This window comes from Pyricularia oryzae, chromosome 1 (assembly GCF_000002495.2).
Source record: "Pyricularia oryzae 70-15 chromosome 1, whole genome shotgun sequence".
NCBI lineage: Eukaryota > Fungi > Ascomycota > Sordariomycetes > Magnaporthales > Pyriculariaceae > Pyricularia > Pyricularia oryzae.
The window spans coordinates 3,793,961-3,819,087 of NC_017844.1; the positions used below are offsets into that span (position 1 = coordinate 3,793,961).

Sequence of the window (25,127 nt, forward strand, 5' to 3'; positions counted from 1 at the left end):
CAGCTCGCCTAGGATCTCGGAATTCCCAGAGACAAAAAAGCGCATGATGCAGCCTGCAGCAGGCATGTTATAACGCGGCTTCACTAGTATGGCTTGCATTCTGCATGTACAAGGAACTTTTTTTGCCTGTCATATCCTACATACACGAAGATGGCCGTTGATTTGGCCGCCTATGTGGTCCCTCGCTCTCGTCTAATTCTTTTCTTAGAATACTTGGCTGCAGTTGCTGCCGGCATGGGAGAACCGAGAAACCAAAAAGTGGGCAAAAGCCTGTGCGTGCGTGCGGTTGGCAGTGCCTTCTTTGATTGCATACGGAGTATACCCTTACACCCCCTTGCTAATCAGCTGACGTTGCCCCCCCGTGATCTTCGATATTCCCGTCAGGAACAACAATTGGACCTGATATGATTAGAGAACAAAAAAATTGAAGGATTTGCGACGCATGTATACGAATCGTTTTAGGCTGAGATTTGAATGGTTAGGACTCCTTTGAAGGGCCGAGACCATCTCCTCGTCGCCAATGGAACAGCCGAGCAACTGCACAAACAGGTTTCGCTCCTGCATAAACGACATGTGCCAGGTATGCATGGGGACAGTACCATTGTGCAAACCCGAAGGCCCTCTTCTTGTTTGGAAGGGGAGCCAGTAGTCAGTCTTGTGTATGCGCGCGGAAATGCTGACTGACCTGTCGATTATCACTTTTGTACTGTATGATGTGCGGCTTTTTGTGAACCCCTCTTTACGCCATTTCGAACTTGTTCCAGACCCTACGCGTGTGGAACTTGGGAGTTGGGCGTTGAGGGGTTGGTTACTTTGTCCGGTGCAGGGGGTAATAACAAAATGTTCTCCTTATTTCCTGCTCTTTATTACCAACAAACGAGTTGAGTAACAGTTGACCTAGATTAGACTAAAGTTTGATAAGTCAGTTTAAGGTGATTGTGGTTCGTAAACATGGGTCAGTTAATACCAAGTTCATGTCAAATCTAGGTATCTATCTACCTTACCTACCTAGGTACCTACTCAGAACCCAGTTTTGCAGTTACCTGATACAGTAGTCCAGTAATACTGCGTACAGCAATTCTGTAAGAAAATCGTCAGTGTCAATTAAGACAGAGCTTCTTTGGTTGGCTGAGAGCAATGGTAGTGTGGTGGGGTCATCCCTCCCTCATCAAGAAATATTGGACGATAGACAGGGGCATAGAGAGGATAGACGCACGACTGGGGACTTTGATTGGCTCTAAATTGGTAAAGACTAGCCAATCAAATAATTCTGTTGGCCTGCTACACATCTCTACTTCCTTCAAACGATGTCGCTTCAGGCCTGCTTCGAGTCAAACAACCAGTTGGTCATCTCCTTTCATCTTCTCCTAACTAATACCTACCTTACCTACCTTAATTGTGTTGTAGTGCCACATTCGGTAATGGATATGGAATTTACGAGTCGGCGATGATGCAGACTATACATGCGAAACAAGGATCTGTGTTTGGGGTGCTTCTTGGACACTAACATTGGCTCCCGCGAACTTGGTATTGATTGTCAGCCCACCACAATTCATTTGTTTACTCCTCCTTCAGATTGCGCTCTTTTTGCGACTTTTTGGGGGCCAGCAAGCGTCAAAACTAAGCGAATAAGCGAGAACCATAACGAAGAATCCCTTCTCACCGTCAAGAATCTGCATTTCAAAGTATCCAAACCAAACAGGTGACTCTTTTAGATCGGCAATGGTGCGTCAAGCTTCCCCACAGTACCCTGTCGTACCGCAAGTAAAGGCCCGAGATGGGAATGCCATTGGGTTCTGCCCAGTGTCCACGGCTTCGCACGGGGCTGGAACTACAAGCACCCCGACCAAACTGCGCGCTTAAAAGTTCAAACATGTGGTAATGCGACGTTGATTTTGGCATGCGACCAGGCTTTTAGCCCACCAGCATAGTCGCATAATAAGTCGAGCCATTTAGGTACGCATATGCGCTGGCCGCAATGTTCCCTAGGGCTTGCTAGCGCCGTTAAGCTGACGAGCTACTTTGTAAATGACCAATCTGGAATTTTTTTATAAGGACAGTCAACTACCGGCTACCCGCCAGACCCAGCAGATATCTTAAGTACCTATATGGGAATGGTCGTCATTTTGGCGAGCGCCGGGGAAAGGACGCCGTGCTTCCCCAGAGCGCGTGCGCAGAAGGAATCTAAGACATGCCGCAAGGGAAACCAAACCTTTGGCAAAACACTTGCAGGCTGCGAAAATGCCTCCTGCGGCTGTCGTTGGACCGGACCCGAATCCAAAGAACCGATCCGATGTCAATGTCTCACATGCCTGCAGCGGTGGCTTCCCATTGCACGCCGCGGAAGAGCCTGTGAGGGAGGTTATAGAAGGGCTGTGATAAGGCGGGCAGCTGGAGTCGGACTTCTATGGTGGAGTTTGTGGGACCTCTTTGAATACCCACAACGCAGGCGATTTCCTTTTCTTTGCCCCTCCTCAACTCGACACCCCCCTGCCCGTCTCTGGGCAACGGGGCAGCGTAAAGGTGAGGCTTGAACTGGCAATTCATCGGCTGTGAATCCGCGCCTCTTGCCGCCCAGCATGTGCACGTGTTCAAGCCTCACCGTCTGTTCAAGATTCCTTCTCGTGCTGCGTGACCGTTTGCGGAAACGAGACGAGCAATTGCGGTCAAGAAAGCGTCATTTCTGGAAGGGAGGAATGAATATCCTTTTTGTTTGCCAGATTTATGGGTGACATTGGATCGAAGGCTGTATGGCTTCAAAATCCCTGTCTGCGTTTTAGTAAGAACTGACAACTGACAAAAAATACGATCTGTTTGCTGCCCAAAGCACTTAGTACGCATCGAAATATGTACTGTACTTTGTAGAAAGCAGCAGTCAGCCAAACATTACACTGGATTGCCTCGACTGCCGAACACAGCAATCTGTACGCGAAAAAAAAAAAAACTTCATGCAATGGTGGGCTACTTCACGGTGTCGATGGTGGCACCAGTACCGAACTCTGGGCTTCTGGGGGTTGAAGTTGCCAATGATAGCCTGGAGAGCAGGATGCTGTGCTCCCATAGGGCACGCCGATATGCACAACCAAGGGTCCCAAATCGCACCCGTTCTCTGCCAGTTATTTCTGGAGGCGCAGCAATAACCCAGGTCTGTGCTCTTGCTTCTGCCGTCCAATCTCGTCCCGCCTTAACGGCTCGCCTGCCGTACTGAATGCTACTTTGGGATTAATTCTCCTAGACAGCTATCCATTGAATTTTCTCTATTTTCCCTTCTTTTTACCTTCTCCCCTTGGCCATCCATTTTGAATCAACTTATTCCCGCCAACCCGCTCTCGTGCATAGAGTGACTCAGATCACTGGTCGCGCGGACTTTCGACTGGTTGAATCTTCAAGTGAAGAGCCGAGGTTGTTTTCTTTTATTCTTCTCTCTGTTCAAGGTTTTGGGGCTTGCCTGGCTTGCATGCGGAAGCAAGAAAGCATCTTCACCTTGAAAATGTTTCTTTTGGCCGCAAGCCGAGCCGTGCCCTCTCCGTTGCGAGGCGTTTCTCTGGAAGCCGTTTTCTGGAAGCCGTTTAGGCAACGCTCGTTGGACGACTTTATCTGCACTTCGCCCTTTTCTTAACCAGGACCGGGACTGGGGACGGGCAAACGGGGTGATAGACCAGAAGCCTGGTAAAATCGACATGGTTATTGCCTTGTCCACTCCGTGCTGATCCCCCCGTTCTTCACCCCCACATCGGTGGGCGAGGGGTATCGTCATCTTGGCCACACACCCCCCTCTCAGCTTCTTGCCATGTATCGCCCAGATCTAAGTGGGTGGGAGATGCATACGCCTAACCATTCAGAGTACTTTGCTCTACAGGCCTATCTTCCTTTTCAATCCCTCTGTCCGCAATCCCAGTGCTCTTTGCATTGCTGCATCTGTCTCTCTTTTCTTTCGTCTGCCTTGACCATTGTTGTCTAACGAGGACATATTTTCGTTTTATACATTTGTTCACCTGTTTAAATATACATTATTCGGACTGCTTGTTAGATCCAAGTTGGCTGCTCGACGCAGTGTCTCACCTCACATCCATCATCATCTTCTAAAATCCGCCATCACTCGGGTGCCATCGGTAATACACCCGTTTTGTCCACCAGCTTGAACCGACTTACAGTGGTGGTGTGCTAAGCAGTTCGTTGCCCGGCGGAAACCACAGGCTTAGGCGCTGCCTACCTGTTCCACACCATCACCTCCGATCTCACTCCGTCCCACCCACACAGCGTCGCAACTATTTGCCAAGGCCAAAAGACTTATACGCGAACAACCTGTTAGGTTAGTGTCCTTTTCCCGTTCACTGTTACATTGTGTTCAAAGATGTGCCCCCTGCCCAAAGTACTATTCACACCATAAACTGCATTTGAAAATTTCGATCTCTTTTTAAGGTTCTGAGTCTCCCATGTTTCTCTGCTTTTGTTTCCCTTTCCATCTCCAAGAGATCTAGGCACTCGGCCGGGGGTTCCGGGATGCTGAGCTCAGTCGATGCTATTTCCTTGTCATCCTGCACAACTCATCTACTGCGCCTTTCGTTTACACTACCCTGGATACCGTCTGCCTAGTTTCGCCGGTTTTGAGGCTTTTGATTACCGCTACCCACAACCTCTTTGGTGCAACATTGTCAGCATTTTCCTATGGCGATCGCTGACCACCCCATAGAACATAGCCGGCTTTGCGAATATTTGTGCGTTTGAAAGCAAGGATGGATTGGTGATATACCCCTAAGATTACGACACGGCTTCCGCCGCCATTAATAATTACCAAGCACGCACGCTCGATATGTCGTCGTCTCTCAGATTTGGGTCGATCCCAAAGATCGGTCGGTCTGAGGAAAAGGGCGTATCAGCGAAAACTGCCTCTTCAAAGTCAACAAATGCAACCAGACAAGGTTCTGGCGATAACTGGCCTGGTTCTGCCCTCAAGAGTACCCGACCAGACATGGAAACCTCTAGGTTCCAAACTGGTGTGCCAAGCTCCAGCAGGATACCTCAGGGACCAGCCAGGAAACCTCCATCCAGGCAAGGGAGCTCAAGGCCACCATTAACACACCAGGACAAGTCCTGGGGATCAGGCTCTACTCAAACTGTCATCTCTGGTCCTGCAAGGTTAGCCTCTGGATCCGTCCCAGGTCCTTCCACTACGCCCGTGGAGGAAAAGAAGCGACCGGTTCGAAATGTTTTGCGAAGAAGGTCTTCGAACATGATCCAAGATGCCGTTGAAAATCGCAAAGAAATCAGGATGGTCCCACAAAGGAATGACTCTGCTTCCTCTGTACCGCGCTCTGTTATGTCACCAGAGTCTTTCAACAGCTCACAATACGACCGGAGCATCACCGAGTCGCCTGCCGAGATCAAAGTTGCGATGCGAGTCGAGCTCCCAACTACAAACGCCCAAACGGTACGGATCTACCCAGAGTTGGATCGTTATGGAGGCGCAAGACCATACCATGCTGGTAGCGGTTCTTCAATAGAAGTTCCCTATCCCCTTTCCACTCACGATCTCCCGCCACCAACGCCTCTTTTCTCCGGAACTAGCAGCCAAATCAGCGGCTACAGCGGCAGCCCTTCTACTGGATTCTCTGGTTCTCCTGGTATTTGTCCATACAGCAGGGACACCACTCCTACGACCTCAATCCCCTCGCATTCGCCGGCACTCGTTGCGTCTGGACGGTTTGCTGCAGCTAAACTGAAGCAGAACAGTCCCGCCGGCGGTCAGAGCTCCAGGCCGCCAGTCACAAGGAGGAGAGCCGGAAGCATACCAAATGACACTGGTGGTGCGGCGAGCGCTGACCCTAATGGTCTTGCAGCTGTTAGGGAAGCACTCAATTCATCATCATCAGGCTCGACAGTCCGCGATGGAGACAGGAAAGCCGAGCTTGAACGAGAGCCTGAATGCGAAAAGAGGACCAGGAGAAGACTCGGCACAGTACCGCCAAGTCCTCCTCCTAGAACGTCGTCCGAGAAACACAAGGAAAGAGGCCTAGAGGCGTCTCCTTCGAAGCAAGCTCGTCAGCCCGCGCCGCTAATGATGACCTCACAGACAACAGAAGGACGCGTGCAGAAGCCCCCTGTCAGCAGGATACAACCCCCTAGCCCCTCTGTCGTGCCAAGAGCAACACCCCCGATCAGGCCGAGTCGAGATGGAACCCCGGATTTGCTCTCGCAGTATGGAATGCCGGTACCCATTATCCAAAGCAATCTTTCGTCGACCTCGATCGGCGAGAGGCGCCAGAGCTTGCCAATGAGCCCTGGAACCAACGATACTGCCAGCCTAGCCTATCAGAGCTCCAGATCTGTGACACCCTCGCAGCAGCCACCCCAATCCAAACTTCCCCTTGGACGCGAGCCCACCCCTGCACCCCGGACCGTTGAGACTCGTAGACCCAGCCATGGATCAACGACCAGCCGGAGTCCCAGCCCCGGCGTCACGAACTTCAGGACGCGATTTCTCTTTGGGCGACGGAAGACTGCTGGTGATGAACCTTCAAAGGCCCCCGAAAAGGCTACCGAAAAGAAGGAAAAGCCTGTTCGAAAAGGGCCTGCTGCTGGCACGGGACACGAAGGTTATGGGCGTGTCGGCATGCCTCACAGGCGCCGCAGCAGCCTGAGCCGCGGAATCGCCGGCACAATGTCCTCGCAGGAAAGCTTGGAGAGCAGGTTGTCCGACGATCCGTTCCTGCTGGAACGTACCAAGCCCGTTGTCATCGCTGGTGGTGAGGTTGTTCAGAACAACAACATTGGACCCGCCAAAAGTGACCAGAATCTGTTGGCAAGTGTCCCAAGGAATATGTCAGATATCTCGCTGTCATCTCAAGGCGACCGTAACACCTTGTGGCCATCACCCTTTCCCAAAACATCCACAGCAACTGGTAGCCGCCGTCCATCAGACCTCAGCGATTCCGAGGGACCGGCCTTGGAAATGAGGTCTACGTTGGCCTATAGAAGGTCCATCCAAAAACTCAAGGACGGCGGAGACCAGTCAGCCTTGCGACTCCCCAAGCCCATCAACACAAGATCGCCACGAGAGATCACTTCGCCGACCATGACTAGTCACGACACCAGCATTCTATCGGACGATAGTATAATCGAAATGACTACTGGCCGTGTGTTGCAGGGACCAAGAGCAATGCCGCCAGTCGCTCTTGGGCCCAAGAAGCTGACCAAGAGAGCCAAGTCGCCACGCAGGTGGAATATCTTTGGACGCTCAAGCAGCCAGGTACCGTCCACGACGAGCAGGGAACCTACCCCAGTGGAGTCTCACAAGGTGACAGCCCAAGTGCAGGTCAAGCCTGCCCCTAAAGCCAAGGCATTCTATACTATGGACATGTCGGAGCAGGAAGACAACGGTGACCCCGCCGCTGCGGCGAAACAAGCCTATTTGGAGGCGACATTACTCGAGTCACCTCCTCAACAGCAGGTGCAGCCTCAGCCACCAACACAACCACATATACCGCCGATGGGTAGGCGTCAATCTGTACGGAGATCAATCACGAGCCCGATAGAGCCCAGGCGCGGCGGCCTTGATGAAGTACAAGCTCAGGCAGGGGCTTCAAAGCTCCCAATGGGCCCGGGGAAGCGTGCTTCGCTCACCAAGCCAAAACCCTTCGAGAATGCTCCCCGTCGTGGCGTCGTCTCGCCTCCCCTGCGATCTCCACCGACAACTATGCCTACATATAGACGGCCTTCTGTCGGCAGAACCGCTTCAGGTGATCAGGATGCCAAGCGCGGGGGTCTTGTTGAGCCTGAATTTCAAGTACAGAAGCCACAGCAGCCACCAAAGGCCGAGAAACACACCGCTCCGTCTGAAGAGACTCCGGCGCCATCAACCGAGCCAGCTATTTCGGAACAGCAGCCGGCAATCAGGAGAGCTGGGCGACCCAGTCGCTTGCCCCAGGTTGGTCGTATTCCCAAGGTGGTCAGCGCTCGTCCCGAGCCCACATCGCCAAAGAGCTTTTCGCGCCCGTTCCATCGAATCAGCCTCCTGCCACCAACCCGCGACGAAACTCGTGACATCACCTCGATAGCAAAGGGACCAAGTCCGCCCAAGCCCGCAAGCCCCGAGCTAGAGCCCGCCGAGTGCTTCACGGATGACGAAATGGAGACAACAACTCTGCACAACGACCACACCGTGACCAACTCCCCCCAGCACCTTTCACGAGAGATGACACCCGACATTGGCAAGTTCATCAACGACTTCCTCTCGTTCTCGCCGCGCAAAAACTCACACTCGACGTCGTGCACTGCCACTTCCTCAAGCTCCAACGGCATGTATTGCTTTGCAGACGCTACGGCTGTGGTACCGGCTCACAATGCACCCCTTGCTGAGGATGAGGTTTGGCTGGAATATGACGACTTGATCGGCGCGGAAGGCCTCAGAATCCCGCCCTCTCCAAGCTCGTCTCATGGTACCCCTTTTCATCTGGAAGAATACGCCGCGGGTCTGACGAAGCCGGCCGGAGAGCAGTTGGAGTCCCCCACTTTCATTCCACATACAGCTCCACATGCAGAGACGAGGCATGTTATGGAGGATGACCATGAGAAGGAGCCGATACCTTCAAGCATCTACAGCACCGACGAGACGAATATTCTGAACCAAGCTTTGGAGATGGGAGTCATTCCGATTTCGTCGCCTTTTGTCAATCAAGATTTTTCCAATGATTACAGCGAAGTCGATAGGCAAACGCAAGCTCTGCCACCCACGCCACAGGCTATCGCTGCCGACACGGCTGCAGTATCAAGCGCATCGGCTCGCATTGCCGCTCAACGCCACTGTGGCCCGTCACCTTCGGCCAACGACAGCCCTCGCCGCAAGAACAACAAGCGCGTATCGGTTTCGAGCGGCTCGAGCGGCCTCAGTGACGACAACTCGCCCCTGTCACAGGTTAATCTGCGCGTGGGCTCGATGACAGTGAGCAAATGGCTCACGTTTGGCCACGTACTGTTCAGTCCCGTGCGTGACGACCTCGTTCCCGTTGACGGGTCCCTCAAGAGGCACTCTATCCTCGTCATAGATGGCCTTGGCAACGACGATTGGTCCTTTTACGCCGCCGAAACATATCCCGAGGCGACCTTTTTCAACCTCTCGCCGCGGGCTCCGCTGCCCAAGCCGTCGCAAAAGAACGCAGAAGGCAGCTTCCCTCTCAGCCCGCCGAATCACCACCAGATTCAGTACAAGTCACACATGGACAAGTTTCCGTTCGGCGCTGAGAGCTTCATTGCGGTTGTTTTTCGATTCCCAGCTGCGGCACCCGAGGCGCACTTCAGGAACATCGTGGCGGAGGCACACCGTGTGCTCAAGCCAGGCGGCTTCATCGAGCTGTCGATCCTGGACCTGGACCTCAACAACATGGGCAACCGGTCGCGGCGGATGGTCCGGCGCCTCAAGGAGCGCATCCACGCTGTTGCCCCAGAGACCTGTCTCAGCAGCACGGCGGATCTGCTGCTGAAGCTGGTCAGCCGCAAGGGGTTCATCGACGTCAAGTCGTGCCGAGTCGGCGTGCCCGTTGCGTCGGCGACTCCCGGTGGCCCGCCGACCACATCCAAGGCAAAGACCAGGCGGAGGGACGAGCGCTCCCTTGCCGAGATGATATCGGACGACGGCCCCGTGGCAGACGAGAGCATCACCAAGATGGTGGCCAAGGTGGGCCGGTGGTGGTTCAGTCGCTGCTACGAGAACGGAGTGCTCGGCGCCAACAGCATGTGGAACGACCGGTGTCTGTTGGGCGAGTGCGAGGAGTGGGGGACGAGCTTGAAGCTGATGGTTTGTCATGCTCGAGTCCCCGATACAAGGGCGAGAGTTGCGAGTATTTGAGGGCATCTCATTAATATTTCTATCATTTTCTTGGATGATGGTTTTCTCGGAGACATTTCTTCTCTCATCTGTCATGTTCCTCTCGTGGACGGAAAGACGGTTACAAGAGGGCGCGAGCCCGATGGTGCAACGCAGAAGACCGCTTTTGACTTTTTTTCTCTTTTCATCAACCACAACACAACGGCGACCCTTTAATAACCTCCTTTTGAGGATACGACAGTGAACAAAAAAAAGCCGATCATCATATCAAAGATTCCAGCCCTGTCTCAACAAATGTCAGCATCAAAAAGACAACAAGAACGCCGGCGACGGCTACCCCTGTCATTAACATCAACACAACATTCTATGGACCAGTCCTAGAATTAGGGCTGCGCCCATATATACTGCCCCTTTTTCACATTCTCGTCACCTGTTTCATCTTTTCTTTCTTTTTCATCTTCTTGTTTTCAGCTGCAGGATGGCAATAATGGGGACTAGGACCAAGCGGCAAACGTTGATTTTCTTCTTTTCTTTCTCTTTTTCTTACCTTTTCATTTTTACAAAGCGAGCGAAGCAAAGTTTGCGTTTTGAGTGTTGTTTTTTTGCTCAAAAAAACTAGATACCCCAGTCAATGATGGCAACGATGATATGTAACACGGCAACAAATTTGGAGTTCAAGCAATAGTACATAGCATGCCAGGATAGTGGAGCTTTCAGGCTTGCTGAGAGAAGTAGACGTAATATATAAGTACTTCGCTACCTTTTTTTTCTTCATTCCTCATGGGTGACTTGAGTGATATCTGTTGCCAGAGCTTTGTATGATTTTGGGCGGATCTGCGGCTACCTGTCGTGAAGAAGAAGGATAGACAGAGCTCATCCTACTCATCCGTCCATGAGCCTACTCTTCATTTTCAAAGAAACCAGCTCTAAGAACCACCACAGCACAGCACAGCACAGCACAGCACACAAAACACCCACGACGTCCCCATCAAACGGCACCATTGGAGCTCGGCAGGGCCAGGCTCGCGACGACGGCGTCGACAACAGCCCGGAACGCCTCCATCTCCTCGTCGGCGGTGCCGCCCATGCCGGCGCTCATGAGGCTCACCGAGTTGCCGACGTAGGTGGGGAGGCCGGACCGCTTGGCGACAAGGCGGGCCAGGCGGGTGGCGAACTCAAGCGTCGGCTCGACGGTCATGAGGGGAGTACAGAGGGGTTGGGATGGATTGAAGCGCTTTTTTGGTTAACATGAAGGAGAGAGGAGGGTTTTGGGGTTAGTGAGAGAGTCATTTGGTTTCTTTTTGTGATTTACTTTTGGGTTGTGGTTTTTTTTCACTTTGTTCTTTTTGGGGTGCCCAGTGAGAGAAATGCATATGGAGATATATATTCCAAGAGGGGAAACAAAACATACGTCTGGTATGGCATAGACAAACGAGCCCAGCGGCGTCGGGGTTGTGGCTTCGTCGGCAGAGGCGGTCGTCACCATGAGCAGAATGGACTTTGGGCGGACGGTCAGGTGGATGTAGAGCCTGGTGTCCAATGAGCGGGGGAGTGGGATGGAGATCTGGTGTGTTTTGGTGGCATCATTGCCTGTGGCGGCGGCGACGGCGGCAGAACTCATGATGGAGGTCTCTTCTCTGGCGTCTTTTTGCCCGTGGCCGTGTTTTCCTATGTTGGCAGTGGGGTTGCAGCTCAGGAACAAAATGAGGCCAAAGTCGCGAGGGGCGATTATGATGTGTTTGCTGGTTTCCAGTGTTTGATCTCGTTTGCGCAATGCTTGAATTTATTAAAAAAGCGACCTGTTTGCTTTTGTGACCGCTGTGGGAGAAGTTGCTAAAATACCAGGAATTTGAAGGTGAGGGTGTACACTATATGCAGTCTATCGATGCTCATGGAGACGGGTAGCCCACTGATTGACAGCGGTGATGCCCACCAATAATAACCCTACTGCGGTAATACTTTCTGGGTTCCACAGCGTAGAGTGCTGTGATTGTAGTGCGATCTTTGATTAATGTGCCTGAATTTGCCCCACTCGATTGCCGCATGCAATTTGATAAAAATGATATCCAGTTACTCGTCGAGAATCACAACTGATGCTTGTTTGACTTGTCCAGATATTCAAACAATACATGGTTGTTGGATTTCCCTAATAAAAAACCACATTTAATGTCTGTTTCACTACACCTCGATTTATAAGCTGACGTTTCCAAATCGTCACGTTCAAAATCGAGGTGCCTGACTAGAGACCACTTGGTTGACTTTGTTAACCCCTCCTCTTTCTCGTCACATTATCAAATTTGTAAGGCTAGCTTGGCCCAATATCCAAACTTTGACTACCTCACCTTCCAAGAACCACTGAAAAGAGAAAAGAAAAACTACTGCCACCATGGCGGCCGAAGATGACTGGCAGGGTGTCGAAAACGACATTTCAGACCCGGAAGAGCTTCGAGTCATCTATCAGGCTCTGGACTCCTTTTTGTGAGTTCTTGCCCGAACTTCCGAGGTCGCTTCACGGTTGCTGATCCGAGACCAAAAAACCTCAAATTTTCAACCTGGTACGAAAATAAAAAAAAAGCCGGTACGCAAAAGTGGCACATTTCAACTGCACCCACCTGCGGCGGCAGTCCTTCTACGCCCTGCCACAGGCCCACTGGAAGCTGCTTGCCTCCCCTCCCTTCAACTACCTCAACACTCTCGAGAGGGTCGATGAGGCCATCGACACAAATGCCGAGCTGGCCCGCGCCATCGCAGAGGCCGGCATCGCGTCCTTCCACATGCAGGAGTCCAGGACGTCGTTTGACGGCATCGCCAAGGCCAACGACATCGACAAGGCCAGGAGCACGCTGAGGCAGTTCTACCGCGACTGGTCCGCCGAGGGCCGTCCCGAGAGGGAGGCCAGCTACGGCCCCGTCAAGCAGTACCTGCAGCACATGGAGCAGGTCCGGATCCAGGAGTGGTTTGGCCCGTCGCCGCCCAGCCCGCTACCCTCCCTACCCCCGCTCAAGGTCCTCGTCCCCGGCGCCGGGCTGGGCAGGCTGGTGTTTGACCTGTGCGATCTGGGGTACGAGGTCGAGGGAAACGAGATATCCTACCACCAGCTGCTCGCGTCGTCGTACGTACTCAACCGCGCCCCGGCCGCCCGCCAGCACACCATCTACCCCTGGGTGCAGTCCTTTAGCAACCACGCCAGCCGCGCCAACCAGTTCCGGTCCTACGCCGTCCCGGACGTGCACCCAGCCACGCAGCTCGCGACGCCCACAAAGGCCGGCGGGAGCATGTCCATGTCGGCGGCCGACTTTTTGTGCCTGTACGAGCAGGAGGCGCAGCGGGAGCGGTTCGACGCCGTCGCGAGCGTCTTCTTCCTCGACACGGCCCCGAACTTGATCCGCTACATCGAGGCCATCCGCAACTGCCTCCGGCCCGGCGGCGTGCTCATCAACGTTGGCCCCCTGCTGTGGCACTTTGAGGACAACGCGCCGGGAAACCACGGAAGGGATGACGACGGCGACGGCGAGCACGACCCCAACGCCTCTAGCGGCATCGCGGACCCGGGGAGCTTCGAGCTGACGGACGACGAGGTCATTGCGCTCGTCGAGAGGCTCGGGTTCGAGATGGTCAGGAAGAATCCCATGCCCATCGAGGCGCCGTACATTCAGGACCGAGAGAGCATGTTGAGGACCGTGTACAGGGCGAGTTCGTGGGTTGCCAAGAAGAAGATTGGATGGGTGAGTGATGTTTGAGATTTATGGTGTCGTGGGGGGTTTGCGTTTTGCATCTTGTCAGTCGAGGCATGGAACATAGATGGGAGTGTTGGTGAAGCATAAAAAGGGGATTTATTTTCTTCGTGTCTTCTATCAATCTTTGATCCGTCCAGGATAGATTCGATGATATCGTTAATAGCATATGCGCATACCCAAGTAAGTAACCTCGTACAGTTTTCAACGTACAAAACCGGTCAGCACCAAAACCAATTTCATCAAAACCAGTCCCTGTCCCCCGAACATAAAAAAAAAAAAAAGAGCCACTCCCCATCACACCCTCCACAAAATCACAGCTTCGCCTCGAGCATCAGCTCCCCGCGCTGCCACATGGCGCCTCCGTCGATGGCGATGCACGCTCCGTTGACGTGGGACCCGGCGCGGCTGGCCAGGTAGACTACGACGCCGGCAATGTCCTCGGGGCGGCCCAGGCGGCGCATGGGGTTGGCCTTGGCAATGTTGTCGGCGCCGCCGCTGACCTCGAGCAGGCCGTTGGCCATCTTTGACGGGAAGAAGCCGGGGGCGATGCTGTTGACCGTGATGTGGCGCGGGCCCAGCTCCACGGCCAGGTTGTTGCCCAGGTGCAGCACGGCCGCCTTGGAGGCGCTGTAGCCGTACTTTTTTTTGGGTATTAGCACATTACATCGGAAGAAAGGAAGAAAAAAAAGGGGAAATAAGTTGATAGTAACTTACGGTTCCATTCTTGCCAAGCGTCCCGATGCCCAACCCAGCAACGCTAGCCGTGATGATAACCCTGCTCGGGTCATCGATAGTCGCCCGCTTTTGCAGCAGCGGCGCAAACAGCCTCACGGTGTTGAACACGGCCCTGACGTTCAGGTCCATGACCTTGGCGAAGGCGTCGTCGGGATGCGAGTCAAAGGGCGCCCCCCAGCTCGCGCCGGCGTTGGCCATGAGGATGTCGACGTGGTCCGTGTGCGCGCTGACGAGCTCCAGCAGCTTCTTGACGCCGGCCTCGTTGGCCGAGTCGGAGGGCACCGAGATGGCGCGGCCCGAGATGCCGGGCAGCGCGTTGAGCGTGGCGCAGGCAGAGTCGCAGGCCGACGCCTTGCGCGAGGTGATGAACACCTTGGAGCAGCCCGCCTGCAGCAGCGCCGAGGCGGCCGACAGGCCCAGGCCGCGCGAGCCGCCCGTCACGACCGCGACTTTCCCCTTGAGGGAGAAGAGGGTCGGGAATGATTCGAGGTTGGCTGCTTCGGTCATGGTTTCTGTTGTTGTCTTGACTGATGGGTGAGTTTGGATGCTTGCTGCCCAGGTTGAGTGAGATGAGACAAGTCGGTCAGGCAGGTAGTTTTTAATTATTAAATCCCCCCTTTTTTTCGTTTCTTCCCTATTTTGCAGTCTTTGAGTGAGATTTAGTGGTGATATTTACAGATGCAAATTGGTTGAATGAGAACACTTTCTGTTTCCCCTAGACTAGTACGGAGTGTATTGCAACCCCATCTTCAATGCTTTACCGGGGTTCAGTGCAAACTGCGGAGAAGCCGAGGTTCGCCTCCACACTTTGCTGGGCGGCGGAAGCTTGCCCCCGGCTTATTGTACTGGTAATTACCACACTGACTTTTTGTGCTGGGCTCTCGGCAGGGGTTTGGTGGGTGCACAGCTTCACAACATTCTTTGGCAACTGCTGCTTGCAATAATACTGCACTATGGTAGGTTAAATAGCTTACGAGCGTCGAGATTTGTTACTTTTGTCGTTCATAAACTGTCGCAGAATAACACACGCAAAAACAAACCACTCATTCTTTTTGCGCCGACTATCCATTCTTTTTATAACAAGTTCCTATCACCTTTCGCTAGAGGGAACAAAAAAAATCATCTTATTGTTGTACAGTCGTGAAAGAAAAAGAAAACGAGGAAAAATGGGGGGAATGCTCGATGGGAATGCTCGATGATCATCGCCAACATTAAATGACGATCATCGAGCCGTGGTGATAGAAAAGTCGAGATGGCTGGTTAAACAGCCGATTCAACGGTTGGCCACTTATAAAACCAAAGCACGACCTAGGCAATCATGATGAAGCGAACCTCGCGGCCCTCGCCTCGGCCTTGCGCTTCTGCTCCGGGTCGTTGAGAATACCGGAACCACCACCGCCGCCGCCACCGTTCCTCGCGCCACCACCACCACCGCCGCCGCCGCCGTTGGGGCGTCCCCTCCTCCTGTCGCGCCGGCCACCGTCCCTGTTGTTGTTCCTTCGCCCGTCGCCGCCGCCCTGCTGCTGTTGCTGGCGCTTGGCGCCGTTCCCCTTACCCTCACCACCCTCCTGCTGCTGTTCGCCCTTGTCGCGCCCGCGCTTCAGCGGGCGGTCCGGCAGCGCCGAGTCCAACCGGCTGGCGTCGAGCGCCTTTGTAGCGTCCTCGACACCAAACTTCTTTGCGCGCTCAGCCTTCCTGCGCGCCTCTTCGTCCTCTGTCGGCGCCTCAATGCCGAACCTCTTTGCACGCGCCGCCCGCTTGGCTGCCTCGGCGTCGACCGACGTCGATGGGAGGTTTTGGCTCAGGGCCGGCTTGGCGGGCTCTGTGGGTTCTGCGGGCGCCTTGGCCTCGTCTCCTGCACTGGCGGCGGGGGTAGCATCTGCGGGTGCGGCAGCGGAAGCTTCCTCCTTTGTGGATGACGCGGGCGCATCTGCTGACTTGTCCGCAGCGGGTGCAGGCTCTGACGGTTTCGCGGCGGGCTCGGCAGTCTTGGCCGGCTCCGCAGCCGCTGGTGCAGCAGCGGGTTGTGGCTTTGCTGCGGCCGTGTCGTCCTCGTCGTCCCAGTTGATGACGTCCTCGGCTGGTCAAAGGGGGAAAACAAGAGTCAGCTCCCTGGATAGGGTAGTAGGCGGATCGAGTCACGCATGATAAAAGTCGAAAAAAAAACGATGGCAATGGATGATGGTATCTAAGAGAGGAAGGGAGGCTCACTCTCGGCGGCGGGCTTGCTGTCTGTCGTCTTTGCGCCGGCAGGCTCCTTCTTCTCGTCGTCCTCCTTGAGGCGCGCAATCAGGTCCGGTTTGTTGCCAGACTGCGGGAGGCCGCGTTCGCCGAGCATCTTCTTGAGCTCGGGAACTTTCATTGATGAGTACTCAGCCATGTTGGGCGGATATTTTAGCCGGTGGCTTTTGCGCGCGCGATTTGCGATTGTGTGTCTTGTTATCTATTGTTCGCCGGCTCGATGCGCTTGATGTCCAAAAATGAGTTAATGATGATTTTGACGCGACTAACGAATCGACGTGTTGTTTAATTATTTTGGTCGGCAGGCTGTAGTTAAATTAACAGAAGTAAATCGTTGGCGCCCCGGTAGGTCGTTATTCGGATTCCAGTCTGACTGGAGTGGAAAACAGGATCAACGGGCTGTTCTGTTGCCAGGGGCCACGCGTTTTTGTATTTGACTTTGCAAAAAAACGAGGTGGAAAAAAGAATCGGAACCTGGCCGCAAACAGAGAGAAAAGGGATGGGGAATTGACGGATGCGACATTTGCACGCGGCCGCGCGACTTGTGAGCCAATCAAACAATCCATTTCTGGCTTGTGGGCGCCGAAGCTGCAAAGTGGAGCCTGGCATGAAGCTCTTTCCCTGTCTCGCTCCACATATGTGGACCCAACGCTTGCCTTGCAGGCAGTGGCAACCCGACCAGCTTTTGTTCGAACCGCCAAGCTAAGATGCCGGTCTTTGCTTGGCACCACTCTGGCGACGACATCACTTTGGAGATGTTTATAGAGATGTCTTTGATACTGCTAACTCGCTTGTCATTCAACTTGGCTCTGAGGAGTAGATGTATTGGAAGTCATGATGACATAAATGACAGAGCTGGGAACTGCCGAGTTTACAACACGACCACCTATGTAGCTTCAGATGTCATGGAGTATATAGCTTGTGGTAGCACGGCGAGATTGCAGTCCTTGAACAGGGCAGGTACAGCAAAGCATGGTGTCACAAAACCGGTATGCCATCTCATGGTGGGAGATTCTTCTGTGATTTTGTCCGAATCTTCTCGACTTTTCTATGTGTCTGCAAGATTCGAATACATTTGATGACTCCGGAGAGACAAAGAGAAAAAGACAAAAAGACAAGATCAGAGGCCAAGCTGCAAATGGCATGCACCTCCCACACAAGAGAGGCCTAGGCAGAGACAGAAAACTTCGGATCGCATGCCCCTTCCTCCAGTCCTCATTATCAATACCTCTGCGACACCTCAGAAGAACTGCATCCCTTCCATCATGCCGGGCGCCCTCTCATGGCAAAAAGGTGACAAGAACCAGACCGGATGAATACTCCTCATCCATGGACAGGGCTCACTCCTCCATCACCTCGCCGTAGGTCCAGTCAGCTTGCCTGAGATGCCACTGATGTCGAGCAGTCTAAAGACGAAATCCTTGGCAATATCCATGTATCCATCCTCCACCTTGTCGTCCTTGTCCTTCTTGGACTTCCAGAAGCCCTTCCTCTTCTTGTTGCTCTTCTCTTTTGCATCCACCACCTCGGGCGGCGACGACGACGACGGCGAGTCCATATAGTCGTCCGTGATGGTATGGTCGTGACCCTGCAGCATGTCCTGCACAAACTCGTCTTCGAGCATGTCGTAGCCGTCCGTAATGTCCGTCTTGGCCTCGCCCTTGCTCTTTGCGCCCTCGGTATTGGCTTCTAGGTGCAGATCACCGCCTTTGCTTGATTGCTGCGAAGTCATGATGATGGTCTTTGCCTTCTGGGAATCTTCCTGATGACTGGTGATGAATGTTTCTTTTTTTACATGTGGTAAAAGAAGAATCGGCTTGGCGATAGCACGTTCTTTTCCTGAGTAACGATATTTTGTTGCAAGACGTAAAAGGGCACTCAGTGCTGTCGCTTTTATAATGTTAACAGGACCTGAAGAGGAAGGGCTATGTTCTGGCAAAACCGCTTTGTTGGCAGCTGCTTGTCAGCCCTGATCGGTTTCCGGTAGGCGCCCGTAAATCAGTGAGTAGGTCGTTGATGAATCCAACAAAAAGAAACTCACCCCCGCTACCTACTCCCTCCAAATTTGACCGACTTCGGCATCTGACTCTCGTATCAACATTTCATTAGCTTGACTGCTGTTGAAGGGAGAATAATAGGACTGTTATGATGGCCCATTACATATCAAAAGTAGCAAATTCCTCCTATCAAATCAAGGTACACTCCCGACATCCAGGCTGCCTATCCTCTTATCATCCGTGCAAGGGATCTGGCAGATATGTTTATGCCCGTGCAATACAATACCCGGCATGACTTCGCCATAAGTTGTCTGGCTGAGCTATTGTTTAGATACAAGTCAGCATAACAACATAATCTACTCTCAAAAGCACAAGTCTATTCTTTAGTCTGCACCAAAGGCAGACATGCAGAATGGCCAATAACGTAAACATTTCATGACTTTACTGAGTTGTAGAGGACGCCACGAACAAGGTATTAATCTGAAACAGTCAATTATTGTTCACAATGAAGAGAGCTGCCATATCGTATTTCAGGCACAACAAACTATAGTGATGGACAGAGATAGAATGGGGTTCCAAAAAGGTCAAAGTATTTTCCTCCTAATAAGATCTTAAACCACTCATGCCCCTGTCGGATGAAGTCTTTTTGGTGCTGTATATATCTCATGTTTCCTCCAGAGCCAGAAATTCTGCAGTTGTTTCAAATGAATGACCAGCCAGACCGAATATAATGACGGCACTCTTGAAAAACATCGAGAGTCAATGGCAAACAAAGAAATCCTTGGCGTGCTTAAGTGTAACGACAGTACTGTGATGGCTGTGACAAAGAAAACTCAAGACAAGAGTTCCACAGTAGTGTTGGGTCAGTAATGCTCAGTGTGAAACGTAAGTTCTGGAAACTTCAGTACGACTCCATAGTCTGGTCATCACATGGCTCCGATGCGTCCACGAGCCTGCCTCCTCTGCCTAATGTTCGATGCATATTCCTCATCCACCTTTTCAGAATTGGACACTTTGCTTTGTCCGTAGGTGGCTATTACGGGAACTCCCGGAGTAGCTCCATCTGAAGGCGTATCTCCAGAGCCCGGTGTACCTGAGCTTGGTATGCCCGATCCTGGTGTTCCCGAGCCCGGTGTGCTTTCCACAGAGGGATTCCCTGTCCCAGGGACCGGCTCTCCAGTTGGCATAGGTCCTGATGCCGCAGGCACACATCCAGGCCCTGATCCGACACAAGAAGGTATGACAGGACCTGGCATAACGCCAATCAAAGGGTTGGATGTCTGCTGGGCCACAACCGAGATAAAAGAGTTCATCTCGCCAACCACGCTTGATATGCCGCCGTTTACCATACTTTTGGCACCATCAATGGCTGTCGATGCGCGAGACAGCACAGCAGACTCCACCGAGCTGGCTCTGATCATGGCGTCTGATACAATCGCACCCACAGAAGACAACAAGCCTGCCGCATCAATAGAAGGCACCGCAGATTTTGTGCATGATGTTGTCGGGGTATTGGTAGTACAGCTGCTGCTCGGCATCGGAGGCAGCACATTACCGACAGGAGGCGGCCACATGAAGACAGGCATGGTCACAGGAACCACAGTCTGGCGAACACCACCAATATGAAGAGTCGTCTCAGGTGTACCAGGGGCCGGTTCGGTCAATGTGAACGCAGGCTCCTTCACTTCGACTTTGCCATCGGGGCTGTATATGGCGAGGGCCCATGGACCTCCGCAGCTGGCGGTACTGTCACCCGAGCACGGGGTGCTGCACCTCGAATCGTCAATCAGATAAGAGTTGTAAACATAGTTACCACAGTAGCATTCGGTTCCATCCTCCGTGCCTGCGAGCTTGTATCCGGCGTTTTTACACATGTCGAGGCATTGGTTATTGTCCATCGGCGTTCCGTCTACCTGCCCTAGAAATTTCAAATCTCCAAGGGCGCGTTCAGTGCTATCCGAGTAGCAACCTGCATACCTTCCCTGGGGTAGAGCCGGGACAGGCCGTGGAAGTGAGGGTGCTAATGGCAGAAGAGGAGCTGGAGGTGGAGCTGGAACGGGACAGACAGCAGCTTGAAGCCCACTGGATAGTGTAGCGGGATCTGGGACACAGAAGAATCCTGTGATACAGTCGCCGCATGCCCAGCCATAGCCACACGGCGTATCTCTTCGCGGCTGTACGCCATTGGGGCAGAACCAGCCGCTTGAGCACCTGTCACAAGTATAGCCTCTGCCAGGGCAAGGTCCAGGTAGCAGGTCTGACGGGCTAGGTTGAGGAGACGATGGCACAGGAACAGGCACCAAGATTGAGGGCAGTGGGCTTGATGAGGCAGTAGCCATGTTGATACCGCCGGTTGGACTGAAGGCGCTGGTTGAACTGAAGGCATCAAAGAAGCCGAGATGGGGCTTGGCTGAGCTGCCGGGACGGTTGGCAGAACTGAGCTGGCAAGAGAGGCTGACAAGGACTGTTTCGCGCTATCAAGAGCACTCTGGAGGGCACTAAAAAGTGGTCCCGTGGGCGACTGAGAGGATGGCTGAGGCCGGATGATGGTGACGCTTGGCGGAAGACTCGGGGCTGACAGTGAGATTGGCAAAGGCTCTGAGGGAGGTGGTGCAGGTAGTGCTGGTAGTGCAGCAACACTCCCTAGGGGTCGAGCTGTGGAAATTAAAGCCGCTGCCTGTAAAGAGCTGACACTTGGCAGAATCGGAAGGATCGTAGAACCGGCAGAGTTTGTGACAGTTGCCAATATGTTTTCGGTACCTGTCTGACTTGTGACCACGATGGACAGTGGGCTCTGCTCCGGTAGGACAGTCGCGAAACTGGCAGCCAGCTCGGTGCAGGGTTTTCTCAGAATTACAGAGACAGCGTCCACACCCTGGACATCACATAACAGCTCATTGACACCTTTGGCAGCTTCATTGACAGCGCCAGCGGCCCCTTGTACGATATTTGACAGGCTGACTGGTAGGGGGACTAAGTCGTCGACAGCGTCCAACACAGGAGTTGTAGCGTTGACTACCTGGGCTGTAAAGTCTGCAAGAGTATCCACGACTTTACCCAAGACATCGCCAAGAGGTGGATGTTGCAAAACTGCACTGACGCCATCCGCCAAGGGAACAATGGCACTTGTGGTCTCATTGAGTACCGGTACGAGTGTGTTGGCGACTTCATTGACGGTATCCATGACTTTTCCGGCAACTGCGGCAACAACATCGCCGATAGGCACGCTGTCAGAGACAGCACTTTCGGCTGCTTTCATGATGTCGCTTACATCCGGAAGGGAGATAGGTCCAAGGCCAGGGGCTGCTGGTCCCGCACCGTTGACGACACCCTGCAAGACACCTGTTTTGCCGATCACATCAGTCACAAGCCCACCGAGGCCACCCAAGATGTTGAGAGCATCGGCTCCGGGTACGGCTGGAGCCGCGGGTACCGGGACTGCAGGTGAAGGGGCCAATGCCGGACCAGGCAGCGGGACTTCTGGTAGAGGAGCTGGAGCGTCCCCGCCACCGAGCAGTCCTCCGATGATACCGCCTAGGATCCCACCACCGCCTTGTTGTGCCGGAGTCTGAGCTGGCAGTACCGGTGCTGGTGGCAAGGGGGCTTGTTGGATGGGAAGTGATGTAGCTGGAACTTGAGGGGCGCTGGGTTGGGCGTTCTCAGGCGCTGGCAATACCGGAGGAAGAGCTGACGGTAGAACAGGAGCTGCAGGAACTGCCGGGGTCGACGGAGCTACACCGCCGAGTAGAGGGTTTAAAACGCCGCCGAGCAGTCCAGGAAGTTGATTGTCATCCCTCTTGATGTTGAGTTTGAGCTCAGGCTCTGATCGTAACTCAAGAAAAGGCATCTGTGAGAGACTGTGGGAGTTGAGGTCCTGCTCAATGGTATTGGTACCAAGGCTGGGGGTCTGTAGAGCTACAGCAGAGAGAAGTGCTAGCACGCATATCCCAAACAGGGCAATCTGCCGTAGTATTGTCATGGTTGTGATTCTGCCCAGGACATGCATGGTGAGCTATCCTAGGTAGGCCTGTCCAGCTTTCGACTTCGCCTTGTGGAAGCGAGAAAGCCTTCTATTCGTATAGGGGCAAAAGTAAATCAAATTTAATCTCTGGTTGTCTGATATGAAGAGAGTTCCAAAAAGGATCAAAGCCAAAAAGAGCTCAAGAAGCAAAGAAAAGCCAGCGAGATGCCGACAAAATGAGTTTTGATGATGAGGGGATTTGGTGATGGAACTGGAAGAATAAAAAAGAGACAGAGAAAAACTGAAGTCGAGCTTGGGGAGAAAAGGTACTACAGGCAAATCTCGCCCCTCCTCATTTGTAGGTCGTACTTGCCTAGCGATGATTTGCAGACAGGTTATCGCTCTGGGGGGAAGTCTTCGTAGCCGGCCCAGGTAGGCAGATGCTTGCCATACTATCAGAGTACTTGCAAGTTTTGCTCTTTGACCGCATTCGAGAAGAAAAGACAGGCAGGTGGTCTCGCTCGTTTAGAGGCAGAGACGACCATGTTGTAAATCGACAAGATAGGTACATGCCCAGGTGCCTTGCCTAAGGCACATACCAAGCCAGAGAATCGACACATAAACAATACAGTCCTGCTTAGAATTTGGTAGGTGTCGGAGTAATTATTGCCAGTCAGATCATCAGACTTCAGTCAGGCGCTCAGGTTATTATTCAAAGATTGTTGGGGGACTTTGATTAGAACTAGAAAGAGAGAAGCACAAGAGTCCGGCTTGTTGTAGGGCAGCAACCTAGGTAGCGACGGGTGGTTGGATAGATACCTACCTAGTTCAAAGGCCTTTAAGAGGAAGACCTGATTTCGTTTGGTTGACTTCATTTATGAAAGAGCTTTGGGCACTTTGGATACCAAAGGTAGGTGGGTACCTACCTACCTGCCTAGGTAGTTGATAACGGGGCGAGCACTTCGTATGCCGCGCCCGATACACAATGACCTTTGAACATGAGCACCTGATTACTACCAGGCGAGATGTTTTCCTTAACCGATTCCACGCATAACGACGTGTTGATCTTTGTCTAACCCCTTAACAGTATAAGACTGGTCGGTAGATGCCTCAAAATGACGCCAAGTCTTGTTCTGTTCGCACGCCATGGCACTTGCCAGCACAGTGCCTGGGATAACAACCCCTTTTTGCATAATCACTTCGACACTAAGTTAGTTTTCACTGGCGAGCCGCATGGTAATCCATCGTTGGTTGAAGTCTCATTTCGTTCAAATCAGGTCATAACAAATTGCTTTTTGAATGACCCCGAAAGTTGATGCCCCGTCCGTAAACCCATGCAAATGAAGAAAGCCAGATCAAAGACGCCCCGACGACCGTCAGAAAATTTAAACCATCGTCCCAAACATCTAGTAACGCTTGCCGTCCCTGAGGGTGTCGGCAAACTCCTCCAGCGGGCTCCTGATGAGCTTGGTCTCCTTCCACAGGTTGGGGGTAAGGAAACCGTATGTGTTGGAAACGGCCGAGAAAGTGGCCTTCAGGGTGTTCTCGAGGGTCTTGGTTGAGCCTGACGACGATGTGTAGGCATCCTCGATACCAGCAAGCTGGAGGAGACGCTTGACAGCGGGCGAGGCAACCAGGGCGGTACCACGGGGAGCAGGGATAAGCTATTGGGTATTTCATGTCAGATTGGGCTCTTCGCAACATCCTGGAATCTTTTTTCAACGTGAGATTGCTGTAACTTACGCGGACAGTGACGGAACCGCACTTGCCGCTCTCCTTGACGGGGAGCGAGTGAGGAGTACCAAGGTTGGTACCCCAGTAACCACGACGGACGGGGATGACGCTAAGCTTGGCAATAATGATGGCGGCGCGGATAGCAGTGGCAACCTCCTTGGAGGTCTTGATACCCAGACCAACGTGGCCCTCGGAGTCACCAATGATGACGATGGCCTTGAAACGGGTACGCTGACCGGCACGGGTCTGCTTCTGGACGGGCTTGATCTGTAGTAGGGGGAAAAGATCCTGATCAGTCTTTGTTCCATAGAACCTTTCTGGCACTTTCCCAGACACCATCCTGAAGAGTTTTCAGCTGCATCGCCGCATAGAACGCACCTTCATGACCTCGTCCTTGAGCTTGGGCAGGAAAAAGTCGACGATCTGGTACTCCTTGATGGGGAGCGAGTGCAAGTAGATCTCCTCCATGCTCTTGATCTTGCCGGCCTTCACGAGACGGCCGAGCTTGGTAACGGGCTGCCACTCCTTCTCGTCGGACTTGCCGCCACGACGGCCACGGCCACGTCCACGTCCACGGCCACGGTCACCACGGCCGCGGTCGCCGCCACGGTCTCCTCCACGCGATGCGAAACCGCCGCCACGGGGTGCTGCGTCGGCCATTGTGTCTGATGTGTTGTTTATTCTCCTTCGGGGGCCCGGTGCCTTTGGTGTTTTGGAGGTTTGCTGGTCGGTCGTCTACTCGGGTCGGCGTCGAATGGGCGATTTCAAGTGGCAGAGGTCGAAATCGGGCAGGCACGTATATTTTCCTCTACTGCACTTTTGGGTGGGGTGCGCAGCGAATTTGCCCCGGTCACTTTTCCTTGTGGGCTAGGCCCCGCTCACATTTTCGAACCCTAAAG

General features: G+C 53.2%; 8 protein-coding genes across 8 annotated transcripts; 2 read left to right on the forward strand and 6 right to left on the reverse strand.

The window, feature by feature from the left end:
* Positions 1–3,926: 3,926 nt before the first annotated feature.
* Positions 3,927–10,582, forward strand: MGG_09215 (uncharacterized protein). Its single transcript, XM_003709787.1, has 2 exons — positions 3,927–4,312; positions 4,694–10,582. Exon 2 carries the CDS (start codon positions 4,814–4,816, stop codon positions 9,842–9,844), a length of 5,031 nt encoding a protein of 1,676 aa, XP_003709835.1. The 5' UTR covers positions 3,927–4,312; positions 4,694–4,813; the 3' UTR covers positions 9,845–10,582.
* MGG_09216 (uncharacterized protein) lies at positions 10,454–11,721 on the reverse strand. Its single transcript, XM_003709788.1, has 2 exons — positions 11,235–11,721; positions 10,454–11,057 (listed from the first exon to the last, which is right to left on the reverse strand). The coding sequence occupies exons 1-2, from the start codon at positions 11,442–11,444 to the stop codon at positions 10,812–10,814; spliced, it is 456 nt and encodes a 151-aa protein (XP_003709836.1). The 5' UTR covers positions 11,445–11,721; the 3' UTR covers positions 10,454–10,811.
* Positions 11,722–11,818: 97 nt separating this feature from the next.
* MGG_09217 (uncharacterized protein) lies at positions 11,819–13,902 on the forward strand. Its single transcript, XM_003709789.1, has 2 exons — positions 11,819–12,301; positions 12,399–13,902. The coding sequence occupies exons 1-2, from the start codon at positions 12,210–12,212 to the stop codon at positions 13,561–13,563; spliced, it is 1,257 nt and encodes a 418-aa protein (XP_003709837.1). The 5' UTR covers positions 11,819–12,209; the 3' UTR covers positions 13,564–13,902.
* On the reverse strand, positions 13,651–15,046 carry MGG_09218 (oxidoreductase). Its single transcript, XM_003709790.1, has 2 exons — positions 14,275–15,046; positions 13,651–14,198 (listed from the first exon to the last, which is right to left on the reverse strand). The coding sequence occupies exons 1-2, from the start codon at positions 14,800–14,802 to the stop codon at positions 13,872–13,874; spliced, it is 855 nt and encodes a 284-aa protein (XP_003709838.1). The 5' UTR covers positions 14,803–15,046; the 3' UTR covers positions 13,651–13,871.
* Positions 15,047–15,225: 179 nt separating this feature from the next.
* Positions 15,226–17,010, reverse strand: MGG_09219 (uncharacterized protein). The gene is made up of 2 exons (XM_003709791.1): positions 16,507–17,010; positions 15,226–16,375 (listed from the first exon to the last, which is right to left on the reverse strand). Exons 1-2 carry the CDS (start codon positions 16,673–16,675, stop codon positions 15,612–15,614), a joined length of 933 nt encoding a protein of 310 aa, XP_003709839.1. The 5' UTR covers positions 16,676–17,010; the 3' UTR covers positions 15,226–15,611.
* Positions 17,011–17,887: 877 nt separating this feature from the next.
* Positions 17,888–18,268, reverse strand: MGG_09220 (uncharacterized protein; the record flags this gene model as incomplete). Its single annotated transcript, XM_003709792.1, has 1 exon — positions 17,888–18,268. One exon carries the CDS (start codon positions 18,266–18,268, stop codon positions 17,888–17,890), a length of 381 nt encoding a protein of 126 aa, XP_003709840.1.
* Positions 18,269–19,013: 745 nt separating this feature from the next.
* Positions 19,014–23,852, reverse strand: MGG_16247 (uncharacterized protein). Its single transcript, XM_003709793.1, has 2 exons — positions 21,294–23,852; positions 19,014–20,997 (listed from the first exon to the last, which is right to left on the reverse strand). Exons 1-2 carry the CDS (start codon positions 22,537–22,539, stop codon positions 19,460–19,462), a joined length of 2,784 nt encoding a protein of 927 aa, XP_003709841.1. The 5' UTR covers positions 22,540–23,852; the 3' UTR covers positions 19,014–19,459.
* On the reverse strand, positions 23,744–25,097 carry MGG_16248 (30S ribosomal protein S5). Its single transcript, XM_003709794.1, has 3 exons — positions 24,607–25,097; positions 24,238–24,495; positions 23,744–24,158 (listed from the first exon to the last, which is right to left on the reverse strand). The coding sequence occupies exons 1-3, from the start codon at positions 24,886–24,888 to the stop codon at positions 23,901–23,903; spliced, it is 798 nt and encodes a 265-aa protein (XP_003709842.1). The 5' UTR covers positions 24,889–25,097; the 3' UTR covers positions 23,744–23,900.
* Positions 25,098–25,127: the final 30 nt, after the last annotated feature.